Raw genomic sequence first — 16,230 nt, 5'->3', positions numbered from 1 at the left:
AAAGTTTTATACAGATTTATAAATTACTTCTATTTAAAAATCTGAATCCTTCCAGTACTTATCAGCTGCTGCATGCTCTACATGAAGTTGTGTAGTTCTTTCCAGTCTGGCCACCTCTGTCCGTGTCAGACTGGAAAGAACTACACAACTTCCTGCGGCACATCATCTAAGTACTGAAAGGGTTTACTGAAAGGATTTTTAAATGGAATTAACTTGCAGATCTGCTTAACTTTCTGCCATCTCACCAGCTGATTATAGTACTCCTATAAGATATGCCCCCCGTAGTTAGGTAGGGAATTTCCCCCCCTTCTTAGATAGAAGCCCCCAGTAGGGAATCCCCTCCTATGAGATAGAAGTCCCCATTAGTTTCCCCCAAAAAGTCCCCTCCAAAAGAAAATAATCATTTTACCCTTTTCTCTGCTCCCACGCTGAGGGAATCTATGTTCTCTGCTCCATTAGTGGTGAAGGACCTTCTCCTCCGCTCTGTTAATGGTGGAGGACCTTCTACTCCGCTCTGTTAATGGTGAAGGACCTTCTTCTCCGCTCTTAGTGATGAAGGACCTTTTCATGCATTCTGCCTAGTGATGTCACTTTACCACGCAACAGGTCCTGCACCACTCCGGATAATGGAGCGAATGATGAAGAGGCCTCAGGGCGGGAGCAGAGGGGAGGTGAGAGGGATTATCTTTCCTAAATGGAGGTCACCTATTGGGAAAAACAGCGTCTTTGCCCACTGATCACTTGGTCTGTGCAATCTGCAGATGTCTGGATGGGGAGATTTGCACGAGTTCATGTACTCGTGCAAATGTCCGGTGTCGACGTGGATATCAGTATCTGGACATACCTAGCTAATATTACATCGAATTTTGTTTTTCCAGAAACTGCAGATCTAGTATCATCTAAGCCATGGGTTTTCGAGCTAGGTAAGGAGACATGATGGTTTCTGAATGTCTCTTAAAGTAGGATATTGTCATGTGGTCACCAGTGTAACATCCCAACACACTTGTGAACTTTTGATTTCCTCTTGCAAATTTTTTTAAAAATCAATGTATTTAAATAAAATAAAATGACGCACTCCTATTCACACCTTATTTAGACTTTTGGAATAGATATGATCCGACATACAATGCAAAACAGTGGGGTTTACAGGTGATTGCTGCACGTTTATACATAGTGGAAGATGCAGCAGACGCATTGAAGTTTTCCCGAGTTCCTCTTGTGTTTCAATAAGATATTAGGAAAGTCCTGATAACATACGAATACAATATATATATTTTATTAATGTCATGTGACAGCAGAAGAGGCTCCAGACTTTTTGAAGCCTTAGACAAGTTATACATGCCCCCCCCTCACTGACACCACTGAATCTACTTCTCTGCCCATTGAGCACTTTGTGCCTGTGTGATCTGTAAGCGTTGGGGAGATTTTCACGAGTGCATGTACTCGTGCAAATGTCTAGTATGGACGCTGATATCTGTACCAGTATCTGGACATATCTAGCTAATACTACATCGAATTTTGTTTTTTCAGAAACCATTGATCTAATGTCATTTCAGTCTTGGGGCTTCCAGCTAGGTAAGGAGACATAGAGGTTTAGAGTTTTCTGAATGTCTCTTAAAGCAGGATATTGTAATGTGGTCACCAGTGTAACGCCCCAACACACTTGTGAAATTGCAGTTTTGATTTCCTCTTGCAAATTTATTTGAACAAAAAAAATAAAAAAATGTATGTAAATGAAATAAAATGGCACACTTAGGCCATGTTCACACTTCATTTAAGCTTTTAGAGCACATATGACCCAACATACAACACAGTGGGGTTTAGAGGTGATTGCTGCACATTTATACATGGTGGGAAGATGCAGCAAACACATTACATTACAATATTTCCCCCAAAAAGAAAATAATAAAAATCCCTGTGCTCCCGTGCTGAGGTCTCTGCATCCTCTGCTCTGTTAGTAGTAACAGACCTTCTTTCTTTTAGTGGTGAGGGGCCTTCTCCTCTGCTCTGTTAGGGGCCTTCTCCTCTGCTCTGTTAGGGGCCTTCTCCTCTGCTCTGTTAGGGGCGAGCGGCCTTCTCCTCTGCTCTGTTAGGGGCGAGGGGCCTTCTCCTCTGCTCTGTTAGGGGCGAGGGGCCTTCTCCTCTGCTCTGTTAGGGGCGAGGGGCCTTCTCCTCTGCTCTGTTAGGGGCGAGGGGCCTTCTCCTCTGCTCTGTTAGGGGCGAGGGGCCTTCTCCTCTGCTCTGTTAGGGGCGAGGGGCCTTCTCCTCTGCTCTGTTAGGGGCGAGGGGCCTTCTCCTCTGCTCTGTTAGGGGCGAGGGGCCTTCTCCTCTGCTCTGTTAGGGGCGAGGGGCCTTCTCCTCTGCTCTGTTAGGGGCGAGGGGCCTTCTCCTCTGCTCTGTTAGGGGCGAGGGGCCTTCTCCTCTTTGTGAGTGGAGGAAATGGTAAAGAGGCTTTGGTGTTGGAGTGGAGGGAAGGTCAGAGGTGATATACTTTAACCCCTTCATAACCATGCAAATTTAGATTTCTGATTGACTTCCTTTTTTCCTCCTCCCCAAGACCCACAAAACCCATTGACCATTCGGGATCAGAAATGTGATAATTAGGGATGCACCTAATCAGAATTTTGGTCCGGAACAGAAAATTTAGGCTGTGCTTCGGCAAAAACTGAAAAAGCATTGCCCCCTTTTAGATATAGAGATATATCTATATGTGTATATTATAGTTTTTGTCAGGTTTTATAAAGTGTTTTTTATTTTTTGGGGGGGGGGATGTGATAAGACCAAAATCAGCAATTTTTGCTATGGAATTTTTTTGCGCACATGGCAATACCAAATATGGTTATTTCTCTATCGGCTCCATTGGGGGACACAGACCATGGGTGTATGCTGCTGTCTCTAGGAGGCTTGACACTATGGCAACAAGAAAAGTCGGCTCCTCCCAGCAGGGTATTCCCGCCCACAGGCACCTGAGCTAATCAGCTTTTAGCTTGGTGTCTAAGGAGGTGGACATGGTCTGGAGTTCTCCCCAGACCAGGTCTTGTGTTTTATTATTTTCCTAGATTTAGGGATGTGTTAGTTTTTTATTCCGTTTTCTTTCCTGTTTTCAGGTGGGGACTCAGGAACTGCGGTTCACTGTTTCCCCATTGCGATTGAGGGGGCAGGCATCTGTGATGTACTGTTAACCCCCTCTCGCCAATGGTCAGCGCTTGGGGTAGTACCTCATGGGTCCAGGTCCCCCTACCTCCCTGCTCACCTCGCTTTGAGCTTGGCTTGCTGCAGGTGACAATGCTGACTGAAGACTTCATAGGAAGACTTCATGAGGTAAGTTCTTCTGGCTGAGGTGAGTATTTTTCCCCCTTTTTTCCTCAGGTGCGAATTTGCTTTGTAGCCTGTTTTTAGCCCACTTTTACTGAGGGGTTGGCTGGACAGGGGTTATTCTTTATTACTGGGGTGAGCAGTGAAAGGTGTGGGGCACAGTTTGTCACTGGCCACTTATATGTGGGGCATAGTTTATCTCACTTGCCACTTATGTGTGGGCACAGTTTATTGCACACTTGTGTGTGGGACACTGTTATTAATGCGGCTCCCTTCGGCAGCCGCGCCGTGCCTTTTTATTCTCTGCGGGCACACATTGCGCCCATCTTTCTTTCACTTTTGGCTGCCGGCGGCGTCTTTGCCCGTTCCGTTCCTCGCGAGCACATATACATTCGCATGTGCGCTCGGAGCAGGGAGCGGGCGCCATTAATATTTCTTTGTTCTGCCGGAGCTTCTGCATGGCGCGAACTGGCCACCAATCAGCGCTGTGTGCTCACATATGGGTGGCAGGGGCCAATCAGTGTGGCGCCCTGCTCCTAGCACGCCCCTCTCTTGCCATTGGCCGGCATTCTCTCCTCTCTGACGGACCTAGAGCGGAGCTTTCCTCACAGCAGCTGCCCTGGGGGCAAAGACTTGGGTGAGAGAGTTATTTTTTTACTATGTCCATACCCAGAACTGTTCCTCCCTCTAAACATTTAATGGGAGTGTTAGCCACTCATTACATCTGTAAAAGTTGTAACTCAAAATGTCTGGTTCTGCTGAATCACTTGTTCTGCCTGCTCCACTGCTCCCCCAGACCCCCCTGCTATCTACCCCGGTTGTCTTCCAGACCCGGTGGGTTCGGCCGGCCCCCCCAGTCTGGGTTCCCTCCCTCTCCCAGTCTATACGACTTGGCTCAGGTCTCCCCTTATGTGGTGACTGCCTTGGAGAGGCCCTCCCTACACCGGCCCTCCAGAGGGTCCTGCTCTCCCCCTATACTGACGCTATTGCAGCGTCATAGGGGTGTTTTTAATCTGACTCCTTCCCTGAGTCTTCCAGCAGGCACGGGCGCTCCCCTCGCAGGCATCGCCCCGTTACTCCGCCCTGTAGCAAGCGTCGCTCCCCTAGAGGACGCTCCCATGGTCGCCGCTCTGGCTTTCCAGACCCGCGTACCAGGTCCGTCTCCCTCTCTTCCAGGGCCACCTCACACGTTCCCATTCACCTGGTGAACTTGTGGATGAAGTTTCAGATTAAGCCTCTGATTCAGAAGACCGCATGGATATGTCGGACATGGTGCACTCATTGGTTTCGGACGTGGCTCCAGAAGTTTCCTTTCATCGTGCCCAACCTCCAGGGCTGCCTCACCTCGTTCCCTTTCACCTGGAGAACTTGTGGTTGAGGTTTCTGGTTCGGCCTCCGACTCAGTGGACCGCACTGATATGCCTGATGTGGTGTACTCCTTGGTTTCGGCCATAAGAGACACCTTCCATCTAAAGGACCCAGGAACTTCGGACGTGGCTCCAGAAGTCTCCTTTCTTCGTGCTCGACCGGCACACAAGACTTTCAGCTCTCACGCACAATTTTACGCCCTGCTGGTATCCGCCTGGAGGCACCCTGACAAGAAGTTTGAGGAAACGAAGAAGGTTCAAGCGCGGTATCCCTTCGCCAGGGACCTCATTGCTCGGTGGACCTCCTCTCCAACTGTGGATCTGCCGGTCTCCTGCCCCTCTAAGGCGCCTACCTGGCCGTTGGCTGATGCGGCTGCCTTCAAGGATCCAGCGGACATGAAGGTGGATACTTTGGCAATCTCTGCCTTTGAGGCAGCAGGTTCTTCCTGCTTTTGCTTTGGCCTGGGTGTCAGGGGCCCTTTCAGTATGGTCTTCCAACTCCGCCAGGGTAGTCTTCAAGATCCCTCTGGAGGATTTATTTAAAGGAAATCTGTCATCAGAATCACCCGCACTAAACCTGTTACACAGGCTTGTTCTCCCCCCCGGCTTCACTCGAGCTGCGGCCCTATACAAGTAAGAAGACGGGCTGCATAAGTGAAAAGCCGGTGGTGGGAGGGACGGAGGGTGTATTTATTCACAAACAGACCGAGAAAGAAGAATTAGACCAGGAGGGATAAGTTCATGAATATTCATGAGCCGGACGGCAGCTCCGCCCAGCTAGAATGACGTGTGGCCGAGTCCCAGATGATAAGACCTCCCACTGAGTCCCAAGCCAGGGAATAACAGAAAACTAAAAATATAGATATCTTAAGAAGCGCTGAACCATTTTTAACCAGGTAAGGAGCGCTTTAATCAGGATCACCCGCACTACAAGCCTGTGTAACAGGTTTAGTGCGGGTGATTCTGATGACAGATTTCCTTTAATTAATCTAGCTCTCCGATGCTCCGCAGATGGAGATTTTCTGTGTTCTGCTTTCATGCGCAACCACTGTGCTGCCTTTGCCACAATCTACCTGGTAGCCACCGTCCCTCCATATGGCTTAAAGCCTGGAATGTGGACGCCGCCTTCAGAAAGTGAGGCGACGAGCGGAAAAGAGTTCTTTATTACCTCTGGATAAGGCTCACAGAACCGCTTTCCGTCGTAAGTCCTCCTTCCGGTTCTGCGGACCTTTGGTAACAACATAGAGGGACATTTATCAATGTTTGCTTATGTGTGACTTATTTATCACCTGGTTTCAGCCTGTTGATAATTTTCTTTCACGTAAGCAATTTTTCCTTTTTTACTTTGGTAGTAGCTTTTCTGCTCCATGTTTGAGCTGGAGTAAATTGTCAATTTTTAACCCTGTTGCAACTTTTTTTTGCGCAGTTGCGACTGTTGCAGTTAATAAATACCTGACTACACGTAGTCCATTTTAAAATTATTACTACGTAGTTAATTTTTGGAAAACTTGCTTTTCTTGCTTTCCAGTCAAAATGTCGCACGAAAAATCGCGTAGTCGCAGTTGCGACAATTTTGCCACAATTTTAGTAAAGAAAACCTGACTAAACCCGTTGATAAATGTCCATAAAAGGGTCCAGCTGGGCCCTTTCATGGGAAGAGGGCTCCCTCCTTCCGGACCTGTCCTCCCCATCAGGCACCCGTAGGCCTTCCTTTGCCTGAAAGGTCGCCCCCACCCACAGACCTTTCTCGGGTGGTTGGTCGCCTCTTACTTCTGGGATGCCTGGACCACATCTCATGTTTCCCGGTCATCAGCGGTACCTCCGCTTTGCAGTTCCGGACGGTCATTTTCTATTGTGGCTCTCCATTTCTTCTGACCACTTCTCCGCGAACCTTTACCAAAGTCCTGGCACCTGTGTGAGCCCTTTTACGGACAACAGTTGTTTCCGTGACTCCTTACTTGGACGACCTCCTGATCAGAGCTCCAGACCATGGCCCAGATCCTGGAGAGTCTTAGTCTCAACCTCCAGACCTTGTCTCACTTCGGTTGGATGGTCAATCGAGAAAAGTCCAACCGCTCTCCTGGGGCTCCAGTTCAACGCGGCCTCTGCCCGCGTTCGACTCCGCCGACTAATCGGCTGACTCTTATCAAGAGTCCGATGACTTCGGCACCCTACTCAAGTTTTCATTCGCTTTTGCATGGCTGTCCTACGTCGGTTAGCAGCGGCCGTGGAGGCCGTGCCATTTGCCCAGTTTCATCTCCGACCTCTTCAACTGGTGATTCTCTTCCAGTGGGACAGGTCTCCATCGTCTCTCGACCACAATATCGTTCTCTCTCGACAGTCTTGTTGGTCCCTTTTATGGTGGCTTCGTTTCCCCCCCCCCCCCCCCCCCCCCGCTTTTTCGGTGGCTTCCTTCCTGCCAGTCTGTCTTGGGGTGGGGAGGTGTTTTCAAGGATCGGTCGGTCTGGGGCGTTGGTCCCTTGAGAAGCCCTTTTCCCCTTCAACATGTTGGGGCATAGGGCAATTCTTTCTTTGCTTGCTTCTTGGGAAATTCCCTTCTGGCCGGAACTCAGGTTTCCGGCCATCTCATCGATCTTCATTCTGGACGTCTCTGGGATGTGATCTTTCTCAGCCGGTCCTCAGCCGTCCAAGGCGAGTGGTCCCTACATCCGGAGGTGTTTGCAGTGATCTGTAACCTCTGGGGCACTCCAGGTGTGGACCTCTGCACGTCCCGCCACAACCCAGCGTTCCTCTCTTCTTCGGGCTTGGCCCTGCCTTATCTGTTTATTGGTCGGGCTGTGCCCGACCAATAATCTGTTTCCTCCCCTTCTCTTTTCGGGGTCCTGAGGAAACTCATAGCCGGGGCGTTCCCGCCATTCTCGTGGCCCAGACTTGCCCCGGCGGGCATGGTACGTCATCGTGGTCAGGCTCCTGAATGACTTACTGCTGCGCCTTCCCTGTTGTCCAGACCTCCTATATCAGGTCTCCTGTGCCACCCCTATTACCGTCCCTGCCTTTGACGGAGTGGCGGTTGAGACAGTGGTTCTGAGGATCTGTGGTTTCTCTTCCCAAGTGGTTCGCACCAGGCGGAGGGCTCACAAGCCTTCCTCTGCAAAGATTTACCACCTTACCTGGCGGTCTTATTTCTGTTGGTGTGACACTCAGCCTTTTTCTCCGGTCGTGGTTGGCTTTCAGCTCCCTTAGGAGTCAAAGGTTCTGCCGTTTCCATTCTTTTTCAATGTCCTCTGGCGTTCAATTATCATGTCCGAACCTAGTTCAGGGAGTGGCACAAGCTGTCCCTCCTTATCAGTCCCCTTTTTTCCCTTGGGACTTGCACTTGGTCTTAGATGTCCTGCAGGGCCGCCCTTTTGAGCCTCTCAGGGACATTGCTCTTCGCCTCCTTCAGCAGAAGGTGGCGTTCCTTATTGCTCTTATGTTAGGAGGGTGTCAGAGCTGGCAGCTCTCTCCTGCCATTCTCCCTTCCTGGTTGTATACCAGGACAAGTTGTTTTCCGTCCCGGTCCGTCCTTCTTACCTGAGATGGTTTTGATTTTTTTTTCCATCTCAATGAGGACATCGTCCTACCATTCTTTTGTCCTCCCCCTTCTCATCCCTGGGAGCGTTTGCTCCACCACTTGGTTGGGGTGAAGGCTGTTCGGACTTGTGTCTGTCACTCTTTCCTTTCGGCAGTGTGACTCCCTTTTTTTTTTTTTTACGGAAGGTCGTCATACAGGACACCTGCTTCTACGGCCACCATTTTTCAGTGGATCCGGTCTGCTATTTCGGAAGCTTACCGCTGCAAAGGGAAGATCTCACCTTTTCAGGGTTTTGGCTCATTCCACCCGTTTTTCGGGGCATCCTGGGCACTCCGCTACGTGGCTTCGGCCTCGCAGCTCTGTAAAGCGTCCACGTGGTCGTCTTTGCTCACTTTCACAAGGTCCTACCAGATTCATACCTTTGCATCAGCTGATGCTCCTCTGGGCTGTAAGGCGTTGCAGGCGGCGGTGGTCCAGCCGTCCACCGGTCTGATTCCTTACCCACCCAAGGGACGGCTTTGGTACGTCCCATGGTCTGTGTCCCCCAATGGAGCCGATAGAGAAAAGGAGATTTTTTTATGCTTACCGTAAAGTCTTTTTCTCGAAGGATCTTTTGGGGGACACAGCTCCCACCCTTTTTCTAGTGTTCCTATTTCAGTTATCAGTCCGAGGGTGTGTTCACTTACCCTTTTCTTCTGGTTGCTCGGACAGTTTTTTTTTTTTTTCCTCCCGACCTGTCGGTCTTCTCCTATTGCTCTGTAACTAAAACTGATTACCTCAGGTGCCTGTGGGCAGGTATAGCCTGCTGGGAGGAGCCGACTTTTCTTGTTACCAAAGTGTCAAGCCTCCTAGAGACAGCAGTATATACTCATGGTCTGTGTCGCCCAATGGATCCTTCGAGGAAGAGATTTTATGGTAAGCATAAAAAATCTTTTTTTTTTAAATAATATTTTTCTGAATTTTTAAAAAAATGGAAAATGGGAAAAGGAGAGGGATTTAAACTTTTTAATATGGAAGGGGTTAATAGATGGTTTTTAAACTTTTATTTACCTTTTTTTTTTTTTCCTTACACTTTTAGTCCCTTAGGGGACTCCTGTCTATGACGTAGACCTGACCCGCAGGCCCCCGTTATGTTCTTTCCCGACCCATGACGTACATGTATGGTTAAGCCATGCCCCCTGAAATTATCGGCGGAAAATTCACTCAGCCAAAAATGCTGAAAGGGACATTTTTGGCAGATAGTTTTCGGTGGCCGAAATTTTGGTGCATCCCTAGTAATAATTTTACACTTACACATGCAGTGTTTTTTGACTTCCCTAGGAGCCTATCCTTATCCATGAGTAGATGCTCTTGCATTACATTGATCTATGTAATCGACACTTGATTACTGAGTGCTGCCTAAAGCTGCCTTCAACAATAACTGAGCCAGTGAAGTTACCGAGGGACACGAAAGGCCCTGGGCCTTCCCATCAACCTATCAGCACCCCACAATGGACCCTGAGACACCAAGAATTACCGACATTTAATAAATGAGACCTCAGAGTGATCTCCAGTATCCATTGTTACCGGTGATGTCAGCTGCTGCCATATTCCCTTCACCTGACCCATGATGTACATGTATGTCATAGGTCAGGAAAGGGTTAATGAAGCGGAGCTGTTGAAGGAAGCTACATCTCTCTGCCTACTGATCACTTGGTGACTGTGCGATCTGCAGGTATCGGAGATTTGCACGAGTGCATGCACTTGTGCAAATTCCAATATTGACGCAGATATCTGTACCGGTATCTGGACATACCTTGCTAATATTAAACTTTTTTTTTTCCAGAACCTGCAAATCAAGAGTCATCTCAGCCCTCGGATTTCCAGCTAGGTAAGGAGTCATGTGGTTTAGAGGTTTCTGAATGTCTCTTTATAGCAGGATATTGTAATGTGGTCACCAGTGTAACGCCCCAACACACTATTGAACTTAGTTTTGATTTCCTCTTGCAAATTAATAAAAAAAATAAAAAAGTAAATAAAATGGCGCACTCTTAGACCATGTTCACACTTCATTTATGCTCTTATAGCAGATATGACACAACATACAACGCAATGCAACAGTGGGGATTAGAGGTGATTGCTGCACATTTATACAAGATGGCAGATGCAGCAAACACATTGCATCACCTGAAGTTTTCCCTGAGTTTTTTATTGTCATGTTACAGCAGAGGAGGCTAGAGACTTTCTGAAGCCTTAGATGAAAGTCAAACATGAGACCCTCACTGACAATCATAATTAAGATGTGCTCCCAGTAGTTAGGTAGAGAATCCCACCAGAGCTGTGGAGTCGGTAGATTAATGTTCCGACTCCACAGTTTTTTGTACTTCCGACTCCTCTGTATTAATATGCAAATGTATTCATAAACGCTTCCAGTTGAATCCAAGACGCTGTTCCACCAAGTTCTTCTAAGCTCTTCTAGCAGAGAGGTAGTTGGGCAGAAGCTGCTGCCTTCTCCTTTTTGTGTGCTGATCTGCAGCTGAAGATGGGGCAGTGGGAGGATCCAGGAAGGGACATTTATTATAAAACATCATTTCCCTAGTTTCTTCAGTCTTGAGCTATTGACCCTCCATTCCCTTCACTTATACAAGTGTCTCTAGTCCTGCAAAAAACACATTTACTTAACCCCTTATCAGTGAGAGGCTAGCTTACCCATGGGTTCCCTGTAACAACAGAACACAACACTATGGAAAGTATAAGTATTGCCGCTCCTAATTGTGCGTTGCGTGCCATATGAAAAGCTTCTTCACGGTCACTTAACGTGTTCGTTTTGCGGTTAGGTGAGACCCTGCATGCATTGGTCTTTATTCTTGCAGTAGAGAAGTCATTAATTATAACTTTTTGTGAATTGGGACATTTAAACTTGCTTTTTTTTTTTTTTATTCCAATCTAAATTTAGTAGGAGACGGAGTCTGTGCATTGTTTGCCGACTCCAGGTACCCAAAATTTCGTGCGACTCCAACTCTCAGACTCCACAGCCCTGAATCCCACCCCTTATTATGTAGAAGCCCCGATTAGTTATGTAGGGAATCCCGACCGTCCTATAAGGTAGAAGTCCCCATTAGTTTTCCCCAGTAAATCCCCTCCAAATGAAAATAATCCCTCTCACCTTCCCTCCGTTCCTACGCAATGACTTCTGCATCCTCCGCTCTGTTGGTGTTGAAGGGCCTTCTCCTCTGCTCTGTGTCTGTGGGGAAGGGCCTTCTCCTCTGCTCTGTGTTGGTGGGGAAGGGCCTTCTCCTCTGCTCTGTGTTGGTGGGGAAGGGCCTTCTCCTCTGCTCTGTGTTGGTGGGGAAGGGCCTTCTCCTCTGCTCTGTGTTGGTGGGGAAGGGCCTTCTCCTCTGCTCTGTGTTGGTGGGGAAGGGCCTTCTCCCACATGGCGCCCAATGGTATCCCTTCATCACACGGCAGGCACTACTCTGGATAAGGCTATCTTCACACACAGAATTTCTGCATGGAATTCTACATGAAAATTCTGTATAATTTTAGAGCCAATAGACTTCAGTTGGATTCCGTTGTTCCATTCACACACCAGAATTTCTGCATGGAATTCCATTGAAGTGAATGGGCAATTAATTTCTGCGTAATTTACTACATAATTTTCACGCAGAATTCCATGCAGAAATTCTGCTGTGTGAACATAGCCTCATAGAGCAAATGATGGAAGCCTCAGTGCGGAAGCGGAGGTAGGGGATAGGGGTTATGTTTCTTTAGTGGAGGGGACTTGTTGGGGGAAACTACGCGTCTGCCCAACGATGACTTGGTGTCTGTGCGACCTGCAGGTGTTAGAGAGATTTGCACAAGTGCATGTACTTGTGCAAATCTGTAGAAATAGAAAGAAAAAAGGACCGATGGACTGCGCCTCGGGTATTACCCTTAGATATTGGATGGTGAGCGGGGAGCAACCCATAGGAGCTTATAGTTGGCCGCTCACCTTAGAATGGGTATAAATTCGCATGTAACCCATGATTTAATCGGGGTATCAGTGGTGGGAGTCGCTGCTATGCCAGTGGGTTGCAGGAGAAGACAAGAGTCATCCTGGGAATTGTGGAAGCAAAGCAAAAAACCCTTGGAGTAGGGCGCTGCAGAGTCTTGTGGAAGGACGAAGCGGATGGCAGAAGTAGTAGGAAAGTCCTCAGCAGGACAGTTTATTGATATAGATAACAAAATGACAGGATTACGTGTCAGATCTGAAGAAGGGAGGGTTCCTCCTGAAACGCGTAATCCTGTCATTTTGTTATCGTTATCAATAAACTGTCCTGCTGAGGACTTTCCTACTACTTCTGCCATCCGCCTCGTCCTTCCCCAAGGGTTTTTTTGCTTTGCTTCCACAATACTTGTGCAAATGTCTGGTATCGGCGCTGATATCTGTACCAGTATAATACTAAATATCTAGCTAATACTACATCGAATTTTGTTTTTTCAGAAACCATTGATCTAATGTCATCTCAGCCATGGGGTTTCCAGCTAGGTAAGAGACATAGAGGTCTAGAGGTTTCTGAATGTCTCTTTAAGGAGTTAATAAAAAACGTATCCCCTATCCGCAGGACAGCGTTCAGGGGTCTCCGGCTCTCCCATAGAGATGCTTAGAGGGGGCCTGTCAGCCACAGCTTTGTTCGGTGGTCTACACACTGCATTCATGGGAAGGGGGGGGGGGGGGGGTTCAGTTTTTTTATACTTCTTTTAAGCAGTATATTCACACTTGTGAATGTCCAGTTTTGATTTCTTCTTGCACATTATTTAAAAATAAAATCTAAACAAGAATGTATGTAAATGAAATAAGATGGCGCACTCTTCTGTGTTCAGTTTTTTAGAGGCCTTTTCAAAAATGAAAGATGTGATTGGTTAATATTGGCAACTGGTCAACCTTTCCTCTGCACAAGTTTAGATGAATCTCCCCCTTAGAGCAGATATGACGACATAAAACTGTGGGGTTTAGAGGTGATTGTTTCACATTTATACCTGGTGGAAGATGCAGCAAACACATTGCCATAAGGTGTGTGCATCTAGTTGCAATGTCTTAAGATATTAGGAAAGTCCTGATGCCACTTTACCCATACCAGTTACTGATACGTTTTATTATTTTATCACGTGACTGCAAAGGAGGCTATAGACTTTGTGAAGCCTTGAGGAAAAGTCAAACACAAGGTCCTCACTTTCTCTCATAATTAAAATGTGCCCCCAGTAGATAGACAATTAGGTAGGGAATACACCCCCCCAATATTAGGTAAAAGACCTCCGCCCTGTTGGTGGGGAGGCACCTTCTCCTCTGCTCTGTTGGTGGGGAGGCATCTTCTCCTCTGATCTGTTAGTGGTGAAGGACCTTCTCCTCTGCTCTGTTGGTGGTGAAGGACCTTCTCCTCTGCTCTGGTGGTGGGGAGGCATCTTCTCCTCTGCTCTGTTGGTGGGGAGGCACCTTCTCCTCTGCCCTGGTGGTGGGGAGGCACCTTCTCCTCTGCCCTGTTGGTGGGGAGGCACCTTCTCCTCTGCCCTGTTGGTGGTGAAGGACCTTCTCCTCTGCCCTGTTGGTGGGGAGGCATCTTCTCCTCTGCTCTGTTGGTGGTGAAGGACCTTCTCCTCTGCCCTGTTGGTGGGGAGGCACCTTCTCCTCTGCTCTGTTGGTGGGGAGGCACCTTCTCCTCTGCTCTGTTGGTGGTGAAGGACCTTCTCCTCTGCTCTGTTGGTGGGGAGGCACCTTCTCCTCTGCTCTGGTGGTGGGGAGGCACCTTCTCCTCTGCCCTGGTGGTGGGGAGGCACCTTCTCCTCTGCCCTGTTGGTGGGGAGGCACCTTCTCCTCTGCCCTGTTGGTGGGGAGGCACCTTCTCCTCTGCCCTGGTGGTGGGGAGGCACCTTCTCCTCTGCTCTGTTGGTGTTGAAGGGCCTTCTCTGCTTTGTTGGGGGGAGGGATCTTCTCCTCTGCTCTGTTGGGGGGAGGCACCTTCTCCTCTGCTCTGTTGGGGGGAGGCACCTTCTCCTCTGCTCTGTTGGTGGTGTAGGACCTTCTCCTCTGCTCTGTTGGGGGTGTAGGACCTTCTCCTCTGCTTTGTTGGGGGTGTAGGACCTTCTCCTCTGCTCTGTTGGTGGTGAGGGACCTTCTCCTCTGCTCTGTTGGTGGTGAGGGACCTTCTCCTCTGCTCTGTTGGTGGTGTAGGACCTTCTCCTCTGCTCTGTTGGGGGTGTAGGACCTTCTCCTCTGCTTTGTTGGGGGTGTAGGACCTTCTCCTCTGCTCTGTTGGTGGTGAGGGACCTTCTCCTCTGCTCTGTTGGTGGTGAGGGACCTTCTCCTCTGCTCTGTTGGTGGTGAGGGACCTTCTCCTCTGCTCTGTTGGTGGTGAGGGACCTTCTCCTCTGCTCTGTTGGTGGGGAGGGACCTTCTCCTCTGCTCTGTTGGTGGTGAGGGACCTTCTCCTCTGCTCTGTTGGTGGTGAGGGACCTTCTCCTCTGCTCTGTTGGGGACCTTTTTCTTCACCCCGTGTGAGGATGTCCCTTCATCACATGGCAGGTCCTGCACCACTTCCGATAATAGAGAAAATGATGAAGAGGGAGATAAGGGGAGAGGGATTTTATTCCCCAACCTATTTGGGGGAAAATACGTCTCTGCCTTTGGATCACGTGGCATCTGTGCGATCTGCAGTTGTCGGGGAAATTTGTTCTAATGTCCGTTGTCGATGCCGATATCCGTTCCGGTATATAGAGATTCCCGCTAATCTTACATTGAATTTTGTTTTCCAGAAACAGACTGAACAAAAGAAAAAGACGTAAGAATCCGATCTCCAGCGTCTGCACAGGGATTCACGTGGCCACAAAGTGTTTGCATTGTGCCACCCCCGAGACACGATGACCACGCATAGGATTTAAAGGGACCCTGTTCCCACGAGCAGAACTGTGCGGGCGGCGTTCTCTCCAGTGTATATACGTATAAATATATATATATATACCGCCTCCCAGACGTTCTGAATTCTGTTTGCGGCTTTGTATTTTTCTACGCCCGGTCCTGTTCATTGTTATGTGTTTTGGTACAGACGCTTATTTATATTACAGAAAAGCTATAACCATTTAGTATTCCTTAAAAGAAAATGGATTTAATATGGAACTTTCTAGCGAGAATCTTGTTCGGACTAACTGGTTGTAAATAAAGTTTTTTTTTTTTTTGGGGTTCCCCCCCCTTTACTCGTTGCTATGACATGGGGTACAGAAGATGCATTGAACTAAGATTTTGTGCTAGACATGTGTCTGTATCTTAAAGGGGTACTCCGCTGCTCATTTCAGCATTTGAAACACTGTTCTGAACGCTGGAGTCGGCGCCGGGAGCTCGTGACGTAATAGCCCCGTCCCCTTTATGATGACACGCCCTGCCCCCTCAATGCAAGTCTATGGGAGGGGGCGTGACATCTGTCACGCCCCCTCCCATAGACTTGCATTGAGGGGCGGGGCGTGACATCATAAAGGGGACGGGGGGCTATGACGTCACGAGCTGCCAGCTCCAGTGTTCGGAACAGTTTGTTCCAAACGCTGAGCAGCGGAGTACCCCTTTAAGACTATATTGGATAATGTTTACGAATGCTTTTTTTATTTTTATTTTTTTTGGTATTTTTAATAATTCCTTTAAAAAAAATTTGCTTATTCGCGGTATATAGAGCTCCAAATCTCCTGCTTCACCAAACACAGCCTTAAAAGTTTAAAGGGGGCTTCTATGACTTTGGTACTGTTGGCCTGTTCTCAGGTTAGGGCATCAATATCTGATCGGGACGTTTGACACCCCAGGTAACCAGAAGGGGCCCATAACACCCAATGGAGACAGAAACAAACAGCGCCGTGCACTGTGTAGTGGCCATTTTGGGTTAATGCAGCTCAATCAGAGATGCAGTACCTCAGCATGGCCACTTCACAACATATGGCGCTGTCTGCTCCCTGCTCTTTGTATGCGGTGAGAGAGCTGATCCAGATGCGGGATTCCGGAACCCCACAATTTAGATA

At 48.3% G+C, this 16,230-nt stretch overlaps 1 protein-coding gene across 8 annotated transcripts in view; it reads left to right on the top strand.

The window, feature by feature from the left end:
- ZHX3 (zinc fingers and homeoboxes 3) overlaps window positions 1-15,506 on the top strand; it is a 46,832-nt gene extending 31,326 nt beyond the window's left edge. For 2 of the 8 annotated variants that reach the window (XM_056548072.1, XM_056548073.1), the window contains exons 3-7: window positions 879-923; window positions 1,531-1,575; window positions 10,043-10,087; window positions 12,680-12,724; window positions 14,986-15,505. In XM_056548072.1, the coding sequence (XP_056404047.1) occupies window positions 879-923; window positions 1,531-1,575; window positions 10,043-10,087; window positions 12,680-12,724; window positions 14,986-14,996 (191 nt within the window). In that variant the 3' untranslated portion in view covers window positions 14,997-15,505. Of the gene's footprint in view, window positions 1-878; window positions 924-1,530; window positions 1,576-10,042; window positions 10,088-12,679; window positions 12,725-14,985 lie in introns of all 8 variants that reach the window. The other 6 variants (XM_056548071.1, XM_056548075.1, XM_056548074.1 and 3 more) reach the window with 6 other exon arrangements.
- The last annotated feature ends 724 nt before the right edge of the window (window positions 15,507-16,230 follow it).

This window comes from Hyla sarda, chromosome 12 (assembly GCF_029499605.1).
Source record: "Hyla sarda isolate aHylSar1 chromosome 12, aHylSar1.hap1, whole genome shotgun sequence".
NCBI classification, from domain to species: Eukaryota; Metazoa; Chordata; class Amphibia; order Anura; family Hylidae; genus Hyla; species Hyla sarda.
The sequence above is the reverse complement of the archived record's forward strand: the minus strand, read 5'-3'. Positions and strand labels throughout refer to the sequence as shown.